At 39.4% G+C, this 19,980-nt stretch overlaps 1 protein-coding gene across 4 annotated transcripts in view; it reads left to right on the top strand.

Moving 5' to 3' along the window:
• Positions 1–18,648, top strand: part of LOC107775074 (protein VASCULAR ASSOCIATED DEATH 1, chloroplastic) — a 34,042-nt gene extending 15,394 nt beyond the window's left edge. For 2 of the 4 annotated variants that reach the window (XM_016594745.2, XM_075217381.1), the window contains exons 13-18: positions 11,872–11,938; positions 14,053–14,152; positions 16,484–16,545; positions 16,636–16,678; positions 16,809–17,086; positions 18,213–18,648. In XM_016594745.2, coding sequence (XP_016450231.1) covers positions 11,872–11,938; positions 14,053–14,152; positions 16,484–16,545; positions 16,636–16,678; positions 16,809–17,086; positions 18,213–18,464 — 802 coding nt within the window. In that variant the 3' untranslated portion in view covers positions 18,465–18,648. Of the gene's footprint in view, positions 1–11,871; positions 11,939–14,052; positions 14,153–15,966; positions 16,026–16,483; positions 16,546–16,583; positions 16,679–16,808; positions 17,087–18,212 lie in introns of those variants that run through there. The other 2 variants (XR_012693445.1, XM_075217382.1) reach the window with 2 other exon arrangements.
• Positions 18,649–19,980: the final 1,332 nt, after the last annotated feature.

The following is a 19,980-nucleotide window of genomic DNA, read 5'->3' as shown; positions in this document are numbered from 1 at the left end:
CTTCTGTCAAGATCTCCTGCATAGTCAGAATCCACATAACCGAGAATTGAAATACCTGTACCACTTTTTCGAAAGGTAAGACCAACACCAGAAGCTCCTTTGAGATATCTCAATATCCACTTGACAGCTTCCCAATGCCTCTTTCCTGGGTTGGACATGTATCTACTTACCACACTTACAGATTGAGCAATATCTGGACGTGTGCATACCATAACATACATAATACTACCAACTGCACTGGCATAAGGAATCTTTGACATATGCTCCACCTCATCCTCGGACTGAGGCATTTGTGACTCTGAAAGTTTAAAATGAGGAGCTAATGGTGTACTTACAGGCTTGCACGTTTGCATATTGAATCTCTCGAGAACCCTTTCAATATACCTCTTCTGAGAAAGATGTACAACATCGTCTTCTCTTGAAATCTCCATACCAAGGATTTTCTTTGCAGCTCCTAAATCCTTCATGTCAAATTCCTTACTCAACAGTTTCTTCAAAGCATTTATCTCTGTAATGTTGTTAGCAGCAATAAGCATATCATCAACATACAAAAGTAAATAAATCATTGAGTTACCAGACATATTCTTGTGATACACACAGCTATCAAATGCACTCCTTGAGAATTCATGTGTAGTCATGAATGCATCAAACCTCTTGTACCACTGTCTAGGGGATTACTTCAAACCATATAAAGACTTCTTTAGTTGGCATACGTGATCTTCTTTTCCCTCAGCTAGGAAACCTTCAGGTTGATCCATATAGATTGTCTCTTCTAGATCACCGTGTAAGAAAGCAGTTTTGACATCAAGCTGTTGAAGCTCCAAGTCAAATTGTGCAACCAATGCTAGTAGCACGCGAATTGAGCTATGCTTCACGACCGGAGAGAAAATCTCATTGTAGTCAATTCCCTCCTTTTGGCTGAAACCTTTTGCAACCAATCTCGCCTTGAACCTAGCATCTTCCACTTCAGGAGTTCCCTCTTTCTTTCGGTAGACCCACTTGCATCCAACTGTCCTCTTCCCCTTTTGTCTTTTCACTAAGACCCATGTCTGATTCTTGTGAAGAGACTCCATCTCTTCAGTCATGGCTAACCGCCATTGTGCGGCATTCTTGCAAGAAGTTGCTTCAATATACAAGGAGGGCTCCAAATCTTTAATCTCTTCTTGTGCAGCTACGAACGCATATGCAATCAAGTTTGCTTGATTTATAAGGCATTCCGGTTCTCGTGTCTGCCTCTTCTCCCTCCCCTTCGCAATTGTGTATGGTTCATTGACAGCAAGTTCTTCAAGGCCTACATCTTCTGACTCATCTTTAACCTGAGTCTCTTGATCCTTTTCCTTGGCAAGCTCCACCGGAAGCTCCACCTGCTCGTTGTTCTTGTTTCCTGAAAACTCCACGGAAACTTTACGAGGATCAAGTATAGAGGATTCATCGAAGGTGACATCTCTACTAACTATAAATTTGAGTAAAGACAAACACCAAAGTTTGTACCCTTTTACTCCATCCACATACCCTACGAATATGGCCTTCTTAGCCCTTGGTTCAAGCTTTCCTTCATTAACGTGATAATAAGCTGGACACCCAAATACTCGTAAGTATGAATAGTTAGAGGGTTCACCTGACCATACCTCATTCGGAGTCTTAAAGTCAATTGCCGATGCTGGAGATCGATTGACAATATGAGCAGCAGTGTGAACTGCTTCAGCCCAAAATACTTCGGACATTTTGACTTGTAGGAGCATACAACGAGCCTTTTCAAGAAGAGTTCTGTTCATTCTCTCGGCAACTCCATTCTGCTGTGGGGTATGCCTGACAGTCCTATGTCTTGAGATCCCATGAACCTTGCAGAATTCATTAAACTCTTTATTGCAAAACTCCAAGCCATTGTCTGTGCGAAGATACTTGATTTTCCGCTCCATTTGATTTTCAACCAAAATCTTCCACTCTTTAAATGCTTCAAAAGCATCACTTTTTGCCTTCAAAAAATACACCCAAACCTTTCGTGAGAAATCATCAATAAAAATGAGAAGATACCTCTTTCCGCCCTTCGATGGAAGTTTAGAAGGACCCCATAAATTTGAATGGATGTAGTCTAGCACTCCTCTTGTCTTGTGTTTGCCAGTGCTGAAGCTGACCTTCTTCTGCTTCCCTAGAACGCAGTGCTCACAGATGTCAAGCGTGCTTATCTTCTCACCTTCCAAAAGTTTACGATTGCTCAACATCTCCAGTCCACGTGCGCTCATATGACCCAGTCTCATGTGCCATAGTCTTGCCTTGTCATCATTAGATAACTGCACTGTAGATGCATTTGCAGAGCCAACAATGGTGCTTCCGGCCAATGTGTAAAGGCCGTTCTCCAGCTTGCCTTTCAGCATGACTAAAGAACCTTTAGTCACCTTCATAGTTCCTGCTTCGCTCATGTACCTGTAGCCTTGTTCATCCAGAGTACCCAAGGAGATCAAATTCTTCTTCAGATCAGGAACATGACGGACTTGTGTAATAGTCCTCACGATTCCATCATGGCAGCGAACCCGAACTGAGCCAATGCCAACTATTGCACAAGTTGCATTATTGCCCATTACTACGGTTCCTCCACTTTTCTCGTAGCTGCTAAACCAGTCTTTTCGGAACGTCATATGCAGAGTACAAGCAGAGTCTAACACCCATTTGTTTTCATAACTACTATTATTATTACACGATGTTGTTAGTACATAATCATTATCAAAATTATGTACCTGTTCAACTGTAGATGCACTCGCCTTTTCCTTGGACTTTGACATTGGGCAATCTCGTTCAAAGTGCCCCTTCTTGCCACAACCCCAACACTCTGTATTCTTCTTGTTCACACGAGACTTTGATCTGTGCTTTAATTTGGTCTTTCCCTGTTGGCTAGTCCGGCCTCTTACAAAGAGGCCACTTGCCTGGTCATCTCTATCTCCTTCAATGTGCCTCCGCACATCACTAGAGTTAAGTGCCTGCCGCACTTGCTCAAGCTTGATAGGCTCCTTGCTATACATCATTGAATTCTCAATATCACGATATCCTGAAGTCAATGAAAATAGCAAAGCACATGCAAGCGTCTCCTCCTCCCTTTTAATTCCTGCAATCTGTAAGTCCATGACAAGTTTATTAAACGCATCTAAATGATCTTGTAACGAAAGTACCTGACCCCATCTTAAATGTGTGAAGACGCCGTTGTAACAACATTCTTGTTGTCACTGATCGGTCTTGGTATAACCCTTCTAGCTTTTCCCACAACTGTTTGGCCGTCTCTTCGGTACCCGTACTCACTTCACAAAGCACGTTAGGTGCAAGGGATAGTTGGATTGCACTCAATGCATCCCCTTCAATCTTCTCCTTGTCGGGGGCTGATATATCCGTAGGATACTTTCCGTCAATAGCATGGATTGAACCTTCCCTCCGCAGTAACGCCATCATCTGGATGTTCCAGATATTGAAGTTGTTGCGTCCATTGAATCTATCAATTTCAAACTTCATGGAACTCATATTTGCTTGTTCTTCCTCCTTGGATCGTTAAAGAATCCTGTCGCTCTGATACCAATTGTTAGCTGAAACGTAAAAGAAAGAACACAAGATTTAACGTGGTTCGGATCAAAATAATCCTACGTCCACCAGAGAACAATTGCCCTTTTAATATTAACAAAGGAAGGGGAGATTTCCCAATTACACTTAAGAGAATTTCTCTCTTAACTCTCTACTCACTACAATGTATTGTATTATTTTGGGATGGTTTCTACAAATGAAGGAGTACATCTATTTATAGAGGTAAAGACCTCCTCTTGATGTCATGGGTGACATCAAAGGAGGAAGCTTCCTCCTAGCATCCACACCAACTTTTTCCACCAACTCTTCCAATTGGCATGCCATTGTTGACTAAACATAAACCAACACCTTCACAAAGTTACCCAGAAGATACTGTTTCAATCCTAGATGTCTTAGATTCTTGCTAGGACTGCAGAATAGTCTTTTCTTCTCCGTCGCTGACTTGTTAATATTGTCTCAGTACAAGCCATGTACTGATTCTATATATATATATATATATATATATATATATATATATATATATATGTTACCATCTCAAAAAAATAAAATATAATTGGACACGTGCTGTACGAGGCTTCTCTAGTATATTAAGTTCTCATAGGAAGCAAGATATATAGCTTGGATACTTTGTATATAGAGATATTGTGGACATGGACAACACAGTAATTGGTAGAACAAAGGAGTAGTTGATTATAGTTGGGCCCCTGTCCTATTTTCTGAATGAGGATCCTATCTAGCTCATGAAGCCCATCAATAGTTGTGCTCTTTGACTATAGCCTCCATAGCGGCATCCTCACTCTTTTTATGGTGGAACACCTTATTAGTCATACTTTAAGGCCAAGGATGCTAAGCAGATCTTCTATTCTGTCGGATTCCACTAGTGGCATTGGATGACCTTTGCTAATAGGGCCCTATACATATATGTGGAAGGTTATGCTGTTGATAAATTAAATCTGCAAGTGTGAATCATCTGAACAAAAATCTAAATTGGGGCTTTACTCGTCTTTATATAGATATACTTTTAAGGACTGTTAGTTTGATAGTTAAATAGTATAGTAAATAACTCTAATCCCATATGTATTAGGAGTAGGAAATGTATGATATATATATAGGACTCATTGTATCATTGTCAATATTGATCAAGAATATTTTCTCCCGTGCTTTCTCACATGGTATCAGAGCTTTGGTGAGAATATATCGCTGTGCGTCATTCCAGCGATATCCGGGAAGAAAGACCTCAGTCACCGTGAGATTTTCCGGTGACCTAAGTGACTATTTGCGTCAAAGCCACTAATTATCAGTGTTGTGCAAAATCCAACACCACCTGAAAACACTCACCTACGCGCCTGCCGGAGTTCTGCCGGTGGCGACGCGTCTGTCCCACGCGCTGGCGCATGAGGGCTGTTCCGGCTAGAATTTCAAAAAATTTCTTTTGGACAGTGTAATAGCCTTGCTTTTCCGAGCCTACCCATCAAGTTTACATCAGATTCCGACAACTTTTTTATTTTCCGGCGAGCTACAGTGTTTCCGGTGAACAGTAACAGTGAAACAATGATTTCCAAACAATTTTCTGACCTTTCCGGCGTGAACATTATAATGTCATTCTTATTAGAAGCCTTAGACTCACAATTCGTTGGATCAAATGCATTAAATCCAATCCAGATGGTTTCTTTACCCGATTATATTGAGTTCCTTCAGTACAAAGCACGTAAACAGACATCTTCAGGATTAGCCTTTGTTGTTCCAACAAATAGTAGCATGACTGGTGTGTCCCAATCTTCACCTTCTGAGTCTTGGGTCATTGATTCAGGTGCATCTGATCATATTTCTGGTAACAAATCTCTTTTCACTAGTATCTCATATTCTCAATCTCTTCCAACAGTCACAATGGCCAATGGGTCTCAAGCCATGGCAACTACAATAGGTCAAGCAAGTCCACTTCCTTCCTTACCTTTAGACTCAGTTCTTTATGTTCCTGGTAGTCCTTTTAATCTCATAGCCGTTAGTCGCTTAGCCAAATCACTTAAATCTGATGTTTTATTTCTTGATGACCTTGTTTTTATACAGGAACGCAGACAGGGCGGATCATTGGTATCGGACGTGAATCAAATGGACTTTATTACCTTATCCTTGCAAAATCACATGGACTCGCATCTTGTCTTCCTCCAATAATTTCTCCCGTTACTGATTCACCAGATTTATTACATTAACGGTTAGGACATCCAGTTTGTTAAAACTTTAGAAAATGGTACCTGGCTTATCTCACTTGTCCACTCTAGAGTGTGAGTCGTGTCAGATCGGTAAGCATACCCGCTCCCATTTCCCGCGACGTCTTGATAATCGAGCAGAGTCACCTTTTACTTTAGTCCATTCAGATATTTGGGGTCCTAGTCGGGTTAGTTCTACCTTAGGATTCCGCTACTTTGTCAGTTTCTTTGATGATTATTCCAGGTGCACTTGGATATTTTTGATGAAAAATCGATCTGAGTTGTTTTCTATTTTCCAGACCTTTCACGCTGAAATTCAAAATCAATTTGGGGTTTCTATCCGCACATTTCGTAGTGATAATGCCCTAGAGTATTTGTCTTCCCCATTTCAGCAGTTTATGAACTCCTATGGGATTATTCATCAAACATCTTGTCCGTACACATCCCAACAAAATGGGATAGCTGAAAGAAAGAATAGACATCTTATTGAAACTGCTCGTACCCTACTCATACAATCTCATGTTCCGCTGCGTTTTTGGGGATGCAGTTCTTACATCTTGTTATCTTATTAATCGTATGCCATCTTCAGCTATCCAAAATCAAGTTCCATTCTCTGACCTGTTTCCCCACTTACCTTTGTTCTCTCTTTCACCCCGTGTCTTTGAGAGTACGTGCTTTGTTCATGACCTTACTCCAGGAAAAGATAAGTTAGCTCCTCGTGCTCTTAAGTGCATATTTCTGGGTTACTCAAGAACGCAAAAGGGATATTGATGTTATTCTCCTGACCTTCAGCGATTTCTTATGTCTGCTGATGTTACCTTCTTTGAAACCCAATCATACTTCACAGGTCCAGTTAATCACTTAGATATTTCTGAGGTGCTACTCGTCCCTTCTATTGGAGATTCAGTCCCTATCTCCCATTCATCTTCCTCCATAGCTCCACCGCCTACAACTCTAGTTGCAGCTCCACCACCTATAGCTCCAGTTCCACCAACTATAGCTCCAGTACCACCACCTAGTCTAGTTCCACCAACTATAGCTCCAGTGCCACCACCTAGTCCAGTTCAACCTTCTACAGCTCCACCACTCCTGACTTATCATCGTCGTCCGCCCCCAGCATCAGGCCCAGCTGATTCATGTCCTGCAACCTGACCCTGCTAATACTGCGGACTTGTCTCCTCTTAACCAACCGATTGCACTACGAAAAGGTATACGGTCCACTTAATCCTAATCCTCATTATGTCGGTTTAAGTTACCATCGTCTCTCATCATCCCATTGTGCATTTGTGTCATCTTTGTCCTCTGTTTCCATCCCTAAGTAAGCACTCTCATCCCGGATGGCGACAGACAATGATTGACGAGATGTCTGCTTTACATACGAGTGGTACTTGGGAGCTTGTTCCTCTTCCTTCGGGTAAATCGACTGTTGGTTGTCATTGGGTGTATGCAGTCAAAGTTGGTCCAGATGGTTAGGTTGATCGACTTAGGGCTCATCTTGTTGCCAAAGGATATACTCAGATATTTGGACTCGATTACAGTGATACTTTCTCTCCCGTGGCTAAAATTGCATCAATCCGCCTTTTTCTATCCATGGCTGCTGTTCGCCATTGGCCTCTCTATCAGTTGGACATTAAGAATGTTTTTCTTCACGGTGACCTTGAGGATGAGGTTTATATGGAGCAACCACCTGATTTTGTTGCTCAGGGGGAGTCTAGTGGCCTTGTATGTCGGTTGCACCAGTCCCTCTATGGTCTAAAGCAGTCTCCTCGAGCCTGGTTTGGTAAGTTCAGCACAGTTATTCAGGAGTTTAGCATGACTCGTAGTGAAGCTGATCACTCTGTATTTTATCGACATTTTGCTTCAAATCTCTGTATTTATCTGGTCGTTTATGTTGACGATATTGTTATTACCGGCAATAATCAGGATGGTATTAGTTAGTTGAAGCAACATCTCTTTCAGCACTTTCAGACTAAGGATCTGGGCAGATTAAAGTATTTTCTGGGTATTGAGGTCGTTCAGTCTAGCTCAGGTATTGTGATCTCACAACGGAAGTATGCCTTAGATATTCTTGAGGAGACAGGAATACAGGTTGTAGATCTGTTGACACTCCGATGGATCCGAATTCTAAACTTCTGCCAGGACAGGGGAGCCTCTTAGCGATCCTGCAAGATATAGGCGGTTGGTTGGTAAATTAAATTACCTCACAGTGACTAGACCTGACATTTCCTTTCCTGTGAGTGTTGTGAGTTAGTTTATGGATTCTCCATGTGATAGTCGTTAGGATGCAGTTGTCCGCATTCTTCGGTATATAAAATCAGCTCCAGGCAAAGGCTTATTGTTTGAGGATCGAGGCCATGAGCAAATCGTTGGATACTCAGATGCTGATTGGGCAAGATCACCTTATGATAAACGTTTTACGTCTGGATATTGTGTCTTAGTAGGAGGAAATTTGGTGTCTTGGAAGAGCAAGAAATAGAATGTGGTTGCTCGGTCTAGTGCAGAAGTAGAATATCGAACAATGGCTACATGTGAGCTAATTTGGATAAAACAGTTGCTCAAGGAGTTGAAATTTGGTGAGATTAGTCAGATGGGACTTGTGTGTAATAATCAAGCTGCTCTTCATATTGCGTCAAATCCAGTGTTCCATGAGAGAACTAAACACATCGAGATTGACTGTCACTTTGTTAGAGAAAAGATACTCTCGGGAGATATTGCTACAAAATTTGTGAAGTCGAATGATCAGCTTGCTGATATTTTCACCAAGTCCCTCACTGGTCCTCGTATTAGTTACATATGTAACAAGCTCGGTACATATGATTTATATGCACCAGCTTGAGGGGGAGTGTTAGTTTGATAGTTAAATAGTATAGTAAATAACCCTAATCTCATATGTATTAGGAGTAGGACATATATATATATATATATATATAGGGCTCATTGTATCATTGTCAATATTAATCAAGAATATTTTCTCCCGTCCTTTCTCACAAGGACCAAATGTGATCACATGCTTTGCGTGGATTCACTCATTATCATACTTCAGGAAATGATCAATATGTTAACTTTTCATCAAAAGAAAATGATAAACTTGTTAACTCTTGGAAAATGCAGTATTTATCAATGGGGGGCAGACTAATGTTGATTAAAAGTGTCATGGACAACATTCCTACTTATATCATGTCCCTCTTCCCTATGCCAAGCAGAGTCAAAAAGCAGCTAGATAAAGCCAGAAGATCATTCCTATGGGAGGGCAATAGTGAAGATCACAAGTTTCATTTGGTCAAGTGGTCCAAAGTAATCATGCCTGAGCACCAAGGTGGTCTAGGAGTTAGGGATCTACAAAAGCACAATAGGAGCCTTTTATTGAAGTGGTGGTGGAGGTATGCTCAAGAAAATTCTTGCATATGGAAGAAGGTGGTGACAGCTAAGTATGGGAAGTTGGACAACTGGAGCACCAAACAAAGTAGAGCTCCACATGGAGTTGGACCCTGGAAGTATATCAACAGCTTAAAACAGGAATTCTTTCCAGAGGTATACTTCAAAGTAGGGGATGGCAGATTTGTTAAATTCTGGTTGATAGGTGGATCCTGCCCCAACCTTTAAAAGACACACACTCAGGCATTTTCCAGATAGCCTTGGATCCAGACTCATCAATTGCACAGAATAGAGCAGGGAACTTATGGGAACCACTCTTCAGAAGGAACCTGCAGGATTGAGAACTAGAGGAACTATTTGATCTCTTCAGAATCATTGAAGGTTCTTCCATAGACCTTCAAACTACAGACATGCTAAGATGGGGCAACTCCAAGGAACCTGCAGGATTGGGAACTAGAGGAACTATTTGATCTCTTCAGAATCATTGAAGGTTCTTCCATAGACCTTCAAACTACAGACAGGCTAAGATGGGGCAACTCCAGCAAGGGTACAACAAATTGTGTGCACCTAATGGAATGATTGACAATTGGCCATGGAAACATATTTGGAGATCAAAACTACCCACTAAAGTTATTTGTTTCTCCTGGATTGCCCTTAGGAATGCTACACTGACACAGGACAATCTATGCAGAAGGAGCATCCAACTGGTCAATAGATGTTACATGTGCTGCAGCAATACTGAATCAGTAAATTACCTTTCTTTGCACTGTTCAGTGGCATCTGACATCTGGAACATGTTCTTAGCAGTTTATGCAATACCTATGGACATCAGAGAGGCATTTGAAGGCTGGTGCTCCTGGAAAATTTGAGAAATCCATAAAAAAAACCTGGCAAGTGATCCCAACTTGTATCTGCTGGAGTATATGGACAGAAAGGAATTCCAGATGTTTTGAAGGCATCTCAACTTCCACCAGCTGTTTGAAGTCTAAATGTCTAGTGAATTTGTTTAGTTGGAGCTACCTCTCCCCTGTGAATGATGCCATTTTCCTTTTAGATTTTATTAGCTCCCTTAGCATGGCATAATGCCTCTTTTGATTTTGGTCTTGGCTAACTCAAGTATTATAGTTTTTTGTCTTTACAGAGTTAGCCAAGGACTCACACTTTGTAATTTTCTGGCATCTTCTTGATGCATTCAATGAAACATCTTACTTCATCAAAAAAAAAAAAAAGAGTATTGTGTCAAATTTGCATCAAGATAATGCTATTATTCTTATTATTTTATAAAATGAGAACTTACATCAATAAAATTTGGCGGTGGGAAGAGATAAGATCCCCTTCTTCAAAATAATGCTATTATTTTGAAACGAGAACTTACATCAATAAAATTTGGTGTAAGTAACGAGAAGGGAAAAAAATAATGCTATTATTTTTATTATTTTATAAAATGAGAACTTACATCAATAAAATTTGGTGGTGGGAAGAGATAAGATCCCCTTCTTCAAAGACTTACCAAATTAGCTTTTGACGTCCCATGATTCTGCTAGTTTAGAAACACCACCAGGGACCGGCTCAATGAGCACCTTTGGGCGGCACAAGACGATTCCACATATCGAGGTCGGAATGGGATCGGGTGTTTTTACGTCTTACCGTAGAGGTCGGTCCGTGACCCCCGGATGCTGAAGGCGTCCTATCTTCCTTCTCTCATATTTGGGGTTCCACATATGCTCTAACCCCCACCCCCAAACCGAAAAACCAAAAATAAAGGGCCATGGAGCTCCATCAACATTATTTCCATGATCAGGCCCATAGATCAGTGGAGGGGCATTTTTGAACTCTACATAAATTGCCATTGACACTTCAGATAATTCAGATAATAGTAGGGTAAAGCGGCTCCTTTTGGATACTGCCTCTGTGCTCATCGCAGTTTCTTCAGTAAGCTTAGAGCTTCTTTCTGGCTTATTTTGCTCTGGATAGCTTTTTGTCTCATCTTACCTGGGCTTCACATTCGTTTTCATGTTTTCCTCTCACCTTATGTTCCTCCATTTCAAACCTATTCTTCTTTAATTGCAATCCTTTCTATGTCTGGTTTCCATCTTGGGATTCTGCCTTTTTCCCCTCTACAAGTTCCAGGGACATGCCAAATGCAAACGTTGTGTTACTTAAGTGATGGCCGCCTTTTGCTTTGTTGCTTGTTTTTCCCAAAGCACCTGAATTTGTATTGAGGCATAGCTGATTGATGTTTTTGGATACGTAGGTGATTGAATTTTTTTTTTTTTTTAAATATTCACGAGGATATTGCATGAATCGAGTAAACTTCAAACAAAGCAGCCATTATGGTTCCGATAATAAACTATCAAGGTTTAAAACTTTGTCAAAGTTTGTTTCATAGAAAGATTCAAATATTTCAAGGCCAGTGGCATGTTTCCAAAATCCAACCTCCATCCTCCCAAAAATGCTCCTTCCTGCTGCACGGCTGCAAGAAAGAAAAAGGATCTGTTTCACTTCACTCACTGGGATAAGCACATCTTTTTGTTTTAACTTGCTAGATTTTGAAGCTTATATTGATCTATTTACTTCCTAAAGAGATGTCCCAGGCCTGCTTACATCTAGAGATTTTGACTTTAGGCTTTCTTCGGTTTTTCGCTATCATTTAGAAATGCACATGTTTTAGTCTGTTGATTTGCTATTGATATTTATGTTGCTATTCTAACTTCTTTGATTGCAGTCACCTGGTGATTGAGACATCACAAGAAGTTAGTGATGTTCCTTTTGCAGATTATTTTCGAGTGCAGGTATGAGCTTTACTTTTCATAAGGGTCTGCTTTCTCGTTAGCACTAGTACTACTTGAGGTTATCTTGGACGGGTTTTTGATCAGTATTGATTATAAATCTGCACTTGCATCTATCCTTTTTTTTTAAATGAAAAACTGCACTTGCTTCTATCATTAAGGTGGTGCACAATTCATGCGAGATAACCGATTGGGACATATTCGTACCAAAGAAATGTCTCATAAACGGAAAATTAAAAGGTAGACATTGACTGTGAAAATTAAGAAAGGACCTTAGGAAATGCTGCTGCTGTCTTTCCTTCTCACATTGCGATCATGTTCGTAAACAACCATTGCTACCCTTCTGTAATCATCAGTCACTCTGTTGAACACCAGCCAAAGGGGTCATTTTTCTGGGATATATGGGGTTATGTTTGGTGGGATAAACTTTGGGCAAATGTTTGATGGTCTTAAGTGCTTAGTCTAATTCTTTTCTGGGCCCCGCCGGATGAGGGGATTTTTGGCATTTTTCCCTTTCTCTCCCCACTCACCTTGGACTCTTCTTCCCTTAATTCTGTGTTTTGCGTTGAATGTTCCTTGGATTTTTCTTTGTTTGTTTTGGACTATAATTCAACCTTATTTGAATAGATTAAGGATCGTATTATAGTATTGCTAAGTAGGAACCGGATAGTTTTATCTGCCCAGTGTTATTAGCAAATTAGTGTAAGCACTCTGAATGTTGGTACATTTATCTTACCTGGCTTTGCTGCCTGGGTTATTATGTTCTTAACTTATCCTGCCTGAAGTCATGTGACCTTAATATTGCTGGTTTATTATCCCCCTCATGCCAGGGTCATCTCCACAAACATTAGAATTCCAATCTCCTTGCAACAGTTTGCAACCTTCCATAGCTGCTACTAGCCTGTTAAATTTAAACTGTCAATTCCTGAAAACACATTATCAAAATGATTATGTATGTTATGTTATTTTATGTTATTTTATTATGCGTCTATTGATAGTACTAATATATTGTCTCTTGTTGCTCTCTTGAGCCGAGGGTCTCCCGGAAACAGCCTCTCTGCCCCTCGGGGTAGGGGTAAGGTCTGCGTACATATTACCCTCCCCAGACCCCACTTGTGGGATTATACTGGGCCGTTGTTGTTGTTGTTGTAAATTCATAGATTTGAAAATACTATCTGGAACTTGAAGCTTGGAAAGAGAAATATCAATTGACCTCAGTATTTCTTATGTACAATTCAAGCATGGTTAGTTTTGTCCTCCCAGCTATAGGACTCTCATACCTAAGAGGGCCAAAATATGTGTTTTTTTTTGTTCTTTTAGAGGCTGTTTGAGGTTAGTTTGTTGGTGAAAGGAGAGGTTGAGTTGTTTCTCTTTCCCACTTTTTATTTTCTTTTTCTCGGGGATGGTAGGGGATAGAATGTGGGGATGGGGAGGTGACAAGGAGTGGTGGCTGTTTGTTGTCTAAACTGGGTCTGTCTTGCTGAGACTCTAATGCAACTGTTCTTGATAAAGTAATAAAGGGATTTTCATGTGTAAGTCAGCTCACAGATAAATTATCCCCAAAAAAGGGTTAGCCAGCAGAGAGTTTAAACTTTAAGCAGCCAAGGTAAGTATACTTTGTCAGTTCATTTATGTCTAACTGAACAACCATTTTTACAGAATTGACAATTGCCAATTTTTATATGATGCTTGAAGATGAATATATAAGTAAGTGAGATACAGAGATACTGAGGAGAGAACAATCACATTCAACTGTACTTTTCCAGGATCATTTGTTCTAGATAACGTTGTTCAATCTATATTGCTGCATGTGGTGTCTGTTTCACATCTGAGCCGATTCTAACTTAACCAGTGTTCCGTCTGTCTAACTTTGTTTTCTAGTTGAATTGTAGACCATCAAACAATGTCGTCTTTTGTTTTCAGATTTCCCAATCACAAAATTGGTGGCTGATATATAGTATATTCATGTAGTTTATAGATTCCATATGTTTCAGGTTAGCCAATATTGGATTCCTTGTGTTGGAGGAGGGGGGGGGGGGAGGGTTGTTGGTCATGTTGAAATATTTTCGATTTTATCTTAGTTTCTTCTCATGATATATTTCTTCCTTTCACATTAGGGTTTTTGGGATGTGGAGAAGGATCACGATGAACCAGTAGGAGGCTGCAGTTTGAAGGTGTACGTAAATGTGGCCTTTTCAAAGAAAACCATGTTTAGAGGTGCACATGTGTCTTTATTGCTCATATATACCTTCTTCAAGTTTGACTTACTGTAATTTTCAAAGAAACAGCAAGTGACTTCTTTTTTCTCAAGAAGGAACTGCAAGTGTGATCTTACTGCGACTTTAAGAGGCGTTGAAATCTGGGCTAGAATATCGTGGCTTTTTTTCCTTTCCTCTTGTATGCAGGGCTTTCCACCGACTCATCAATAATTTAATAATTTCATAAAGCATCTTGCCTTCTCATTATTGAAAGAGTTATGCTTTTGGTGATAGATTAATCAAATGCTTCTATATGCTATAATCCTTCTTTATTCAAAGGGCTTCTTATTTATAACTCTGACTTGGCTTGTAAGTAAACGTTTGTGGGAGCACGGGATGATGATGAAAATATAAATCAATAAAGAGACAGAAAAAATGCAAAAAACAGCTACTGCTATCAATACAATATTAAAGTAAAAGTGACTAAGCTCAACGGACACCTATGTAGCAATTGCACAGGAATGGTCAATTGTGGCACAATTAGTTCAATTATTTTAGAGACCATTTGATCCAAAAAGTTACTGTTGCTGCTTTTGCCATATCGTGGGGCTCTCCAGCTCTAGGAAGTTTGTGTCTAGGATCTGGTAATTGACGATTACTTCTTCTGGTCGGCTTGTACTAACATGTGCTTTAGAGGCATATCACTTTTACTATCAGGATCTGGATCTTTGTTTTCTAGAAGGAAAAAATGGGTTCCTTTCACTTCGAGTTCTTTTGTTGTAATCAAATATGATAGAGCTGGATAAACAAGGCAAGGATCGCCTGCTCTTCAATGCTTGATAGGTTAACCAAATGCTTTGATGTGCTTAGTACACTTTTGATGATTGATTAATCAAAATATTTCGCCACTGATGCTACATGGGGCTTATCCACTCATATTCGATTTCTTTGCTTCTCCTGAAAAGGGGTGTCAAATAGGCGGATTGGGCTACATTTGGACAGGTCAAAATAGGTTGCATCAAATAAACGGGCTGGGCTATAACCTGCTCAATGTTTGCTTGGGTTGAAAGGGGCGAGTCAACTTGGGCTAAACAATGGGTCATTGACCCATCCAGCCCAACTCAAAACGTTTTCCATTTATTTGTTTGTTCTTTTATAATCTGTTTAATAATCATATCAAAATAATAAAATATTTTTCTTTGTTTATTATGACTATTTTAAACAAACTGAACTCAAAAAAAAAAAAACCTTTTTGTGTTTTGATAAGTTTTCTTATGGATCATTGCCAAAATGACCCGCCAATAAATATATCCAAGCCCAACCCTCAACACCCCAGTTCTGATGTTGACTTGAAATGTTGAACAAATCTACATCCCATTTTTTGGAGAATTAATATAGATAACCATTTGCTAGTGCTCTTCCTTCAACTGAGCCTCATTTATGTTTGATCAATCATATTTTAGTTAGTAATTTCCTAGAGTTTATCTTTTAAGTTGCTGGTGATTTTCCATTGGCAGTCATTATGAGCATCTATGTTCTTAGTTTTTTGCACAACTAGGGGTTTAATAGTTGTTTTATGCTAAGATGAAACTTAAGCTTTCAGAAAATTCCTTTATTTATTCTGACACTAACTGTAAGACCGTGAAGCCGACGCAGCTATTTGCTGGTGCTCTTCCTTCCACCCAGTCTTAGTTGTGTTCCATCATATCATGTCCTTTAAGTTGTTAGCAATGATCCATTGGCAAGGTATTATGAGGATCAGAGCTATATTTTTTGTTGCCCAAGTTGAAGTTTAAAGAGTTTTATATAAACAATCCCCACTTGTATGTATAGATATTCCTGAGTCTGGGGTCTATTGGAAACAACCTCTCTACCTTCAAGCTAGGGGTAAGGTATGCGTACATTCTACTCTACTCAGACCCCACTTGTGGGATTATACTAGTGTTTGTTATTGTTGTTGCTATACTTGTATGTATAGATATTGAAGAGTTTTGGTTTGGTAGGCTCTTTGAAAGTGTGTTTTCATGTTTTCAAAGTTTACATGATTGAAAATAGAGAGAGTTTTTCACCTCATCCACATGGCATGGCTTGACATGATAGTAAATACAGAAAGAAGTTTTTCACCAAAGGCATGATATGTGCAGCACTTTTTGCGTATATGTTTTGATATAACAAATTTTGAGCAAGACGAGATACAACAGAAAAAAGTGGTCCTACTTAGGATTTGATGTGCATTTTAGTGTATCCTTGTTAGTTTCAATGCTTAAGCAGTTAAGGGAAAAAGGTAACTTATGATGATCACCTTACAAAAATATCTGTTTGGCTGCTAAATGCTTGGAAATCTCTGCAGGGAAGATAGTGCAGTCTACTGTTGATGAATGTCGAGACGTGTATGCAATATGGATTGCCCTTGTATTTTTCTCATCCCTTCCGGTTTCTTCTATTTTCAGTTTGCAGGTATTTCAAGGCTGTTTAAGAGATTGATTTGGGTTTTTATTTCAGGCACATGAACTGTTGAAGCAAAAGAAGTTAGAGAAGGAAGAAGGTAGTGCTTCTGGGAACCTCTTGTATCATACCTTTGTCTGTAACAATTGGCATCTGCTGTTTTATATGTTGCAGTATATGTTCTTTGATTCCAGGCTCACATTATCTGATTAAATTATTTTCTGTATCAGCCGGTGGTCATGCTGCTAATGTGGTAACAAGTGCTCAGCAGAAAGAAAGTTCTGAACATGTGGAAATATTAGACGGGGCAAGTGATGAAGTTAGGTCACAAACACTGCCACTCAACCAGCTAGCTGCTGATTCCCTGCGGGGTAGTTGTAGCAGTACCGTCTCTGTTACTTCCTTGTGTAGAAATTTCATGGTTAAGTGTTCATCATCTTTCAAATCTCAAAGCCAGGTTTCCATTCTTATAGTGATCACCATTGCTGTGATCCTGCTCTTAATGCAGGTATGTTTCTCAATTTGCGCCTTCTATCTGAGATTACGTTTAACTAATTTGCTACCACAAACTGTTCCTCATATGATGTTGTGAGCAAGGGAAAGTAAACTGCTTTGGTCATGTGATCACGCAGTTGCTGATTTTCATGCTTTTTTCTGTTAATCGTTAGGGTTGTTAGGGTCAACAAATAGTTACTGGAGAATTTGTCAACTGCAGATTGTACGCTTGTTTTTGGTCTGACCCTTTTTCCCTGATTTTGGGGTTAGTGTCGTGATACTCTCTGTAAACTATTCTTGGTACAGTAGAATTCACCTTTCGATGTCCAAGATAGCGATGCAAACACTCCCTCCTTACCATTTTAATTGACTTGGGTTGACCTTCAAGGTTTGAATGGCTTATTGTATTGGTTTATTTGAGGAGATCAAAATAATAATTTGAAGTGTGAGGAAGTGTACAAATTTGTTGGAAAGATCAATTTTGAAGTAATAAAAAGTAGCATATATTCATATTTGTTTGAATAGAAGGGGAAAAAGTTGGAACAAATTATGATTGAAATCATAGTACTGACGAATTAAGGTAGAAACCGGGTTAATAAAATGGTGACAAGAGAGGGAATGTAATTAGCTGCATGTTACAAGAGTTGGCTGACTTTCGGTGGTAGAAGTAGGTTAGGGCTATACGAGCTGATATTCTTGTATGTTTGCTCTTTCCATCTTGTTTAAATGTAGGAAAATGCTGTCCTTGTTCCCTTCGTTTTGATGCATGTGGAACATGCTTTGTATTTATCTGTCTCTCCTATGAGATGTACATCATCTGATCCTGGCATTACTCTTTTTCATTATATGCCTTCTGGAAAACAAGTCAACATTACCCCCTCCCCTGCAACCAACTAATTTGCGAGTTTCAGCCCAGCCTGGCTTTTGTTTGACTCTGTCAATTTTGTTCTAATTTGTTTGTTACTTTGTATATGTGATGCATTGATCTTCTAGTGTGCATGACTTAATCTGTTTTCACATATGGTGGTCCTCAGAACAGATCGATCAGTCAATATTGCTGTCAGAACTTCTCTTGCAAACTGAGGTGAAACATAAATTTTGCTGTCTAATCTTTTGGTGTAATCAAACTTCATTTGCAGATGAGCATACTCGTGTTATTAGGTAGACCTCAGCACGTCCACGTGATACCTCAAGGGGACTGCACAGGTAGCATGTATCGACTGGGAGATAGGGGTATAGACACACTAGCCTTTCTGGATAAACAGATTAGTCATCTCAAAGAGGAGATGGTTATGGTCGAAACACTGCTCGGCAAAATGCAGCAGGAGCATACACTTCTAAACACGAAATTGAAAGAGTTTGAGCGCCTACGGAAGCACCAGAAAGGATAAACGAGCTGTGTACATAGATGCTGCTGCTTCTTTTCTTCCCTTCCTTATTATCTTCTTTTTGGGTGAAAGGCTTGTATGTTGTACATTTTTCTGATTTTTCGACATTCATGTACATTTTGAATTAATTACATGGTTGCACTATCTACATAAAATAGTAAAACAAGGTTACTGGACTGTTTATAAATATGCAAGCGCCCCAAGAGCTTCTTTATATAAACACATATAATGATTAGAATAATTATGGAAATAGGATAAACATGCGTATAATATGTGATGCTAAATATATATACTCAATACTCTTCCAATATCTAACCATCTAAATTACACAAACTCGTTTTGGAAGATATCAAGCACAAGTTAACTTCGTTACAGTTATATAATATGCAAATTGAGAGTGCAAAAGCACTAAAATATTTTGAAATGAGTAACCATTAACATATTGTAGGGATGAATCAATTCTGCACGTCACATTTTATAGTGATAAGTTATGTGATTGTGTTTTGATGATTTAACAAAGCCTGATACAAAGCCTCAAAGTGTTCGGAACAAAAAGTCACATGTCTGGCACAAGTTCCAAATATCAATCAAGGGAGCAGCAAAGGGACCATATTGCTATCAGTTCCTTGGATCACATTATAAGTTAACTCTTTACGGCTGTCAAATGTTACACCCCATGTTTTTTACGTGAGAGTACGTCGTAAGTCAATTAATGTAAGCTCAGAAATAAGATCGTCTTTGAAAGTACAAAAAGTAAGTTAATCATGTTATCTTGGAAGTTACAAATCTTTAAAGTCATGAATAACAAGTACCAAGAGGGTTGAAAGGCTTACAAGCTAAACAAATTGAAGAAAATAAGTTTCGTCGAATGTCGACAAGTTGTGAATGTTATAACATGTACATTTGGGGTGATAGTAAGGTGCTTAACATGATAAAGAAGTAATGTTATGAGTTATTTTAGTCGTATGATAGTCGTGTATTATGATTTGAAGTCAAACGAGTTGTGAAACAAAAGTTGGCAAAGGTCATCACAAGTTACATTCATAAATTATGATGAAAATTAGGTCAAATGTAGCTAAGCTTTTATCCCAATATACTTGAAATTACGGGATTATCCACCTACCAGAAGGTCTACGAGTCTAGTTTCCAACGCATTAAACCCTTCATCGATACAAGATCGAAGTAGAGAGATATTCGTATTTTTGCGAGACTGCGCAAACAGCTCCCTATGGGGCCCACTTAGGCAGTTGAGACATCTTGATGTATATGTGACGCCTAAAACTCGTTTTAACTCATTATTTTTCACCCTCTTCAAACCCTAGACACCTAAAAACGTTCTCTCAAATTTCTCTCATGATCCAAGACCCAAACCATGGGCGAATAACACAAATCAAGTGTCGGGAATCCCGTGATGCTAGTGAGTTTCTTGTTCTTCTTGTGGTTGCTGATTTTGGTGTGGTTCCATCTCGTGTGGGGAGTTTTTTAAAGTGATTTACGTTCTGTAAAATACTCTTCCAAG

The sequence above is a fragment of the Nicotiana tabacum genome, chromosome 7, assembly GCF_000715075.1.
Source record: "Nicotiana tabacum cultivar K326 chromosome 7, ASM71507v2, whole genome shotgun sequence".
Taxonomy (NCBI): domain Eukaryota; kingdom Viridiplantae; phylum Streptophyta; class Magnoliopsida; order Solanales; family Solanaceae; genus Nicotiana; species Nicotiana tabacum.
This window is presented reverse-complemented; position numbering and strand designations above follow the sequence as displayed.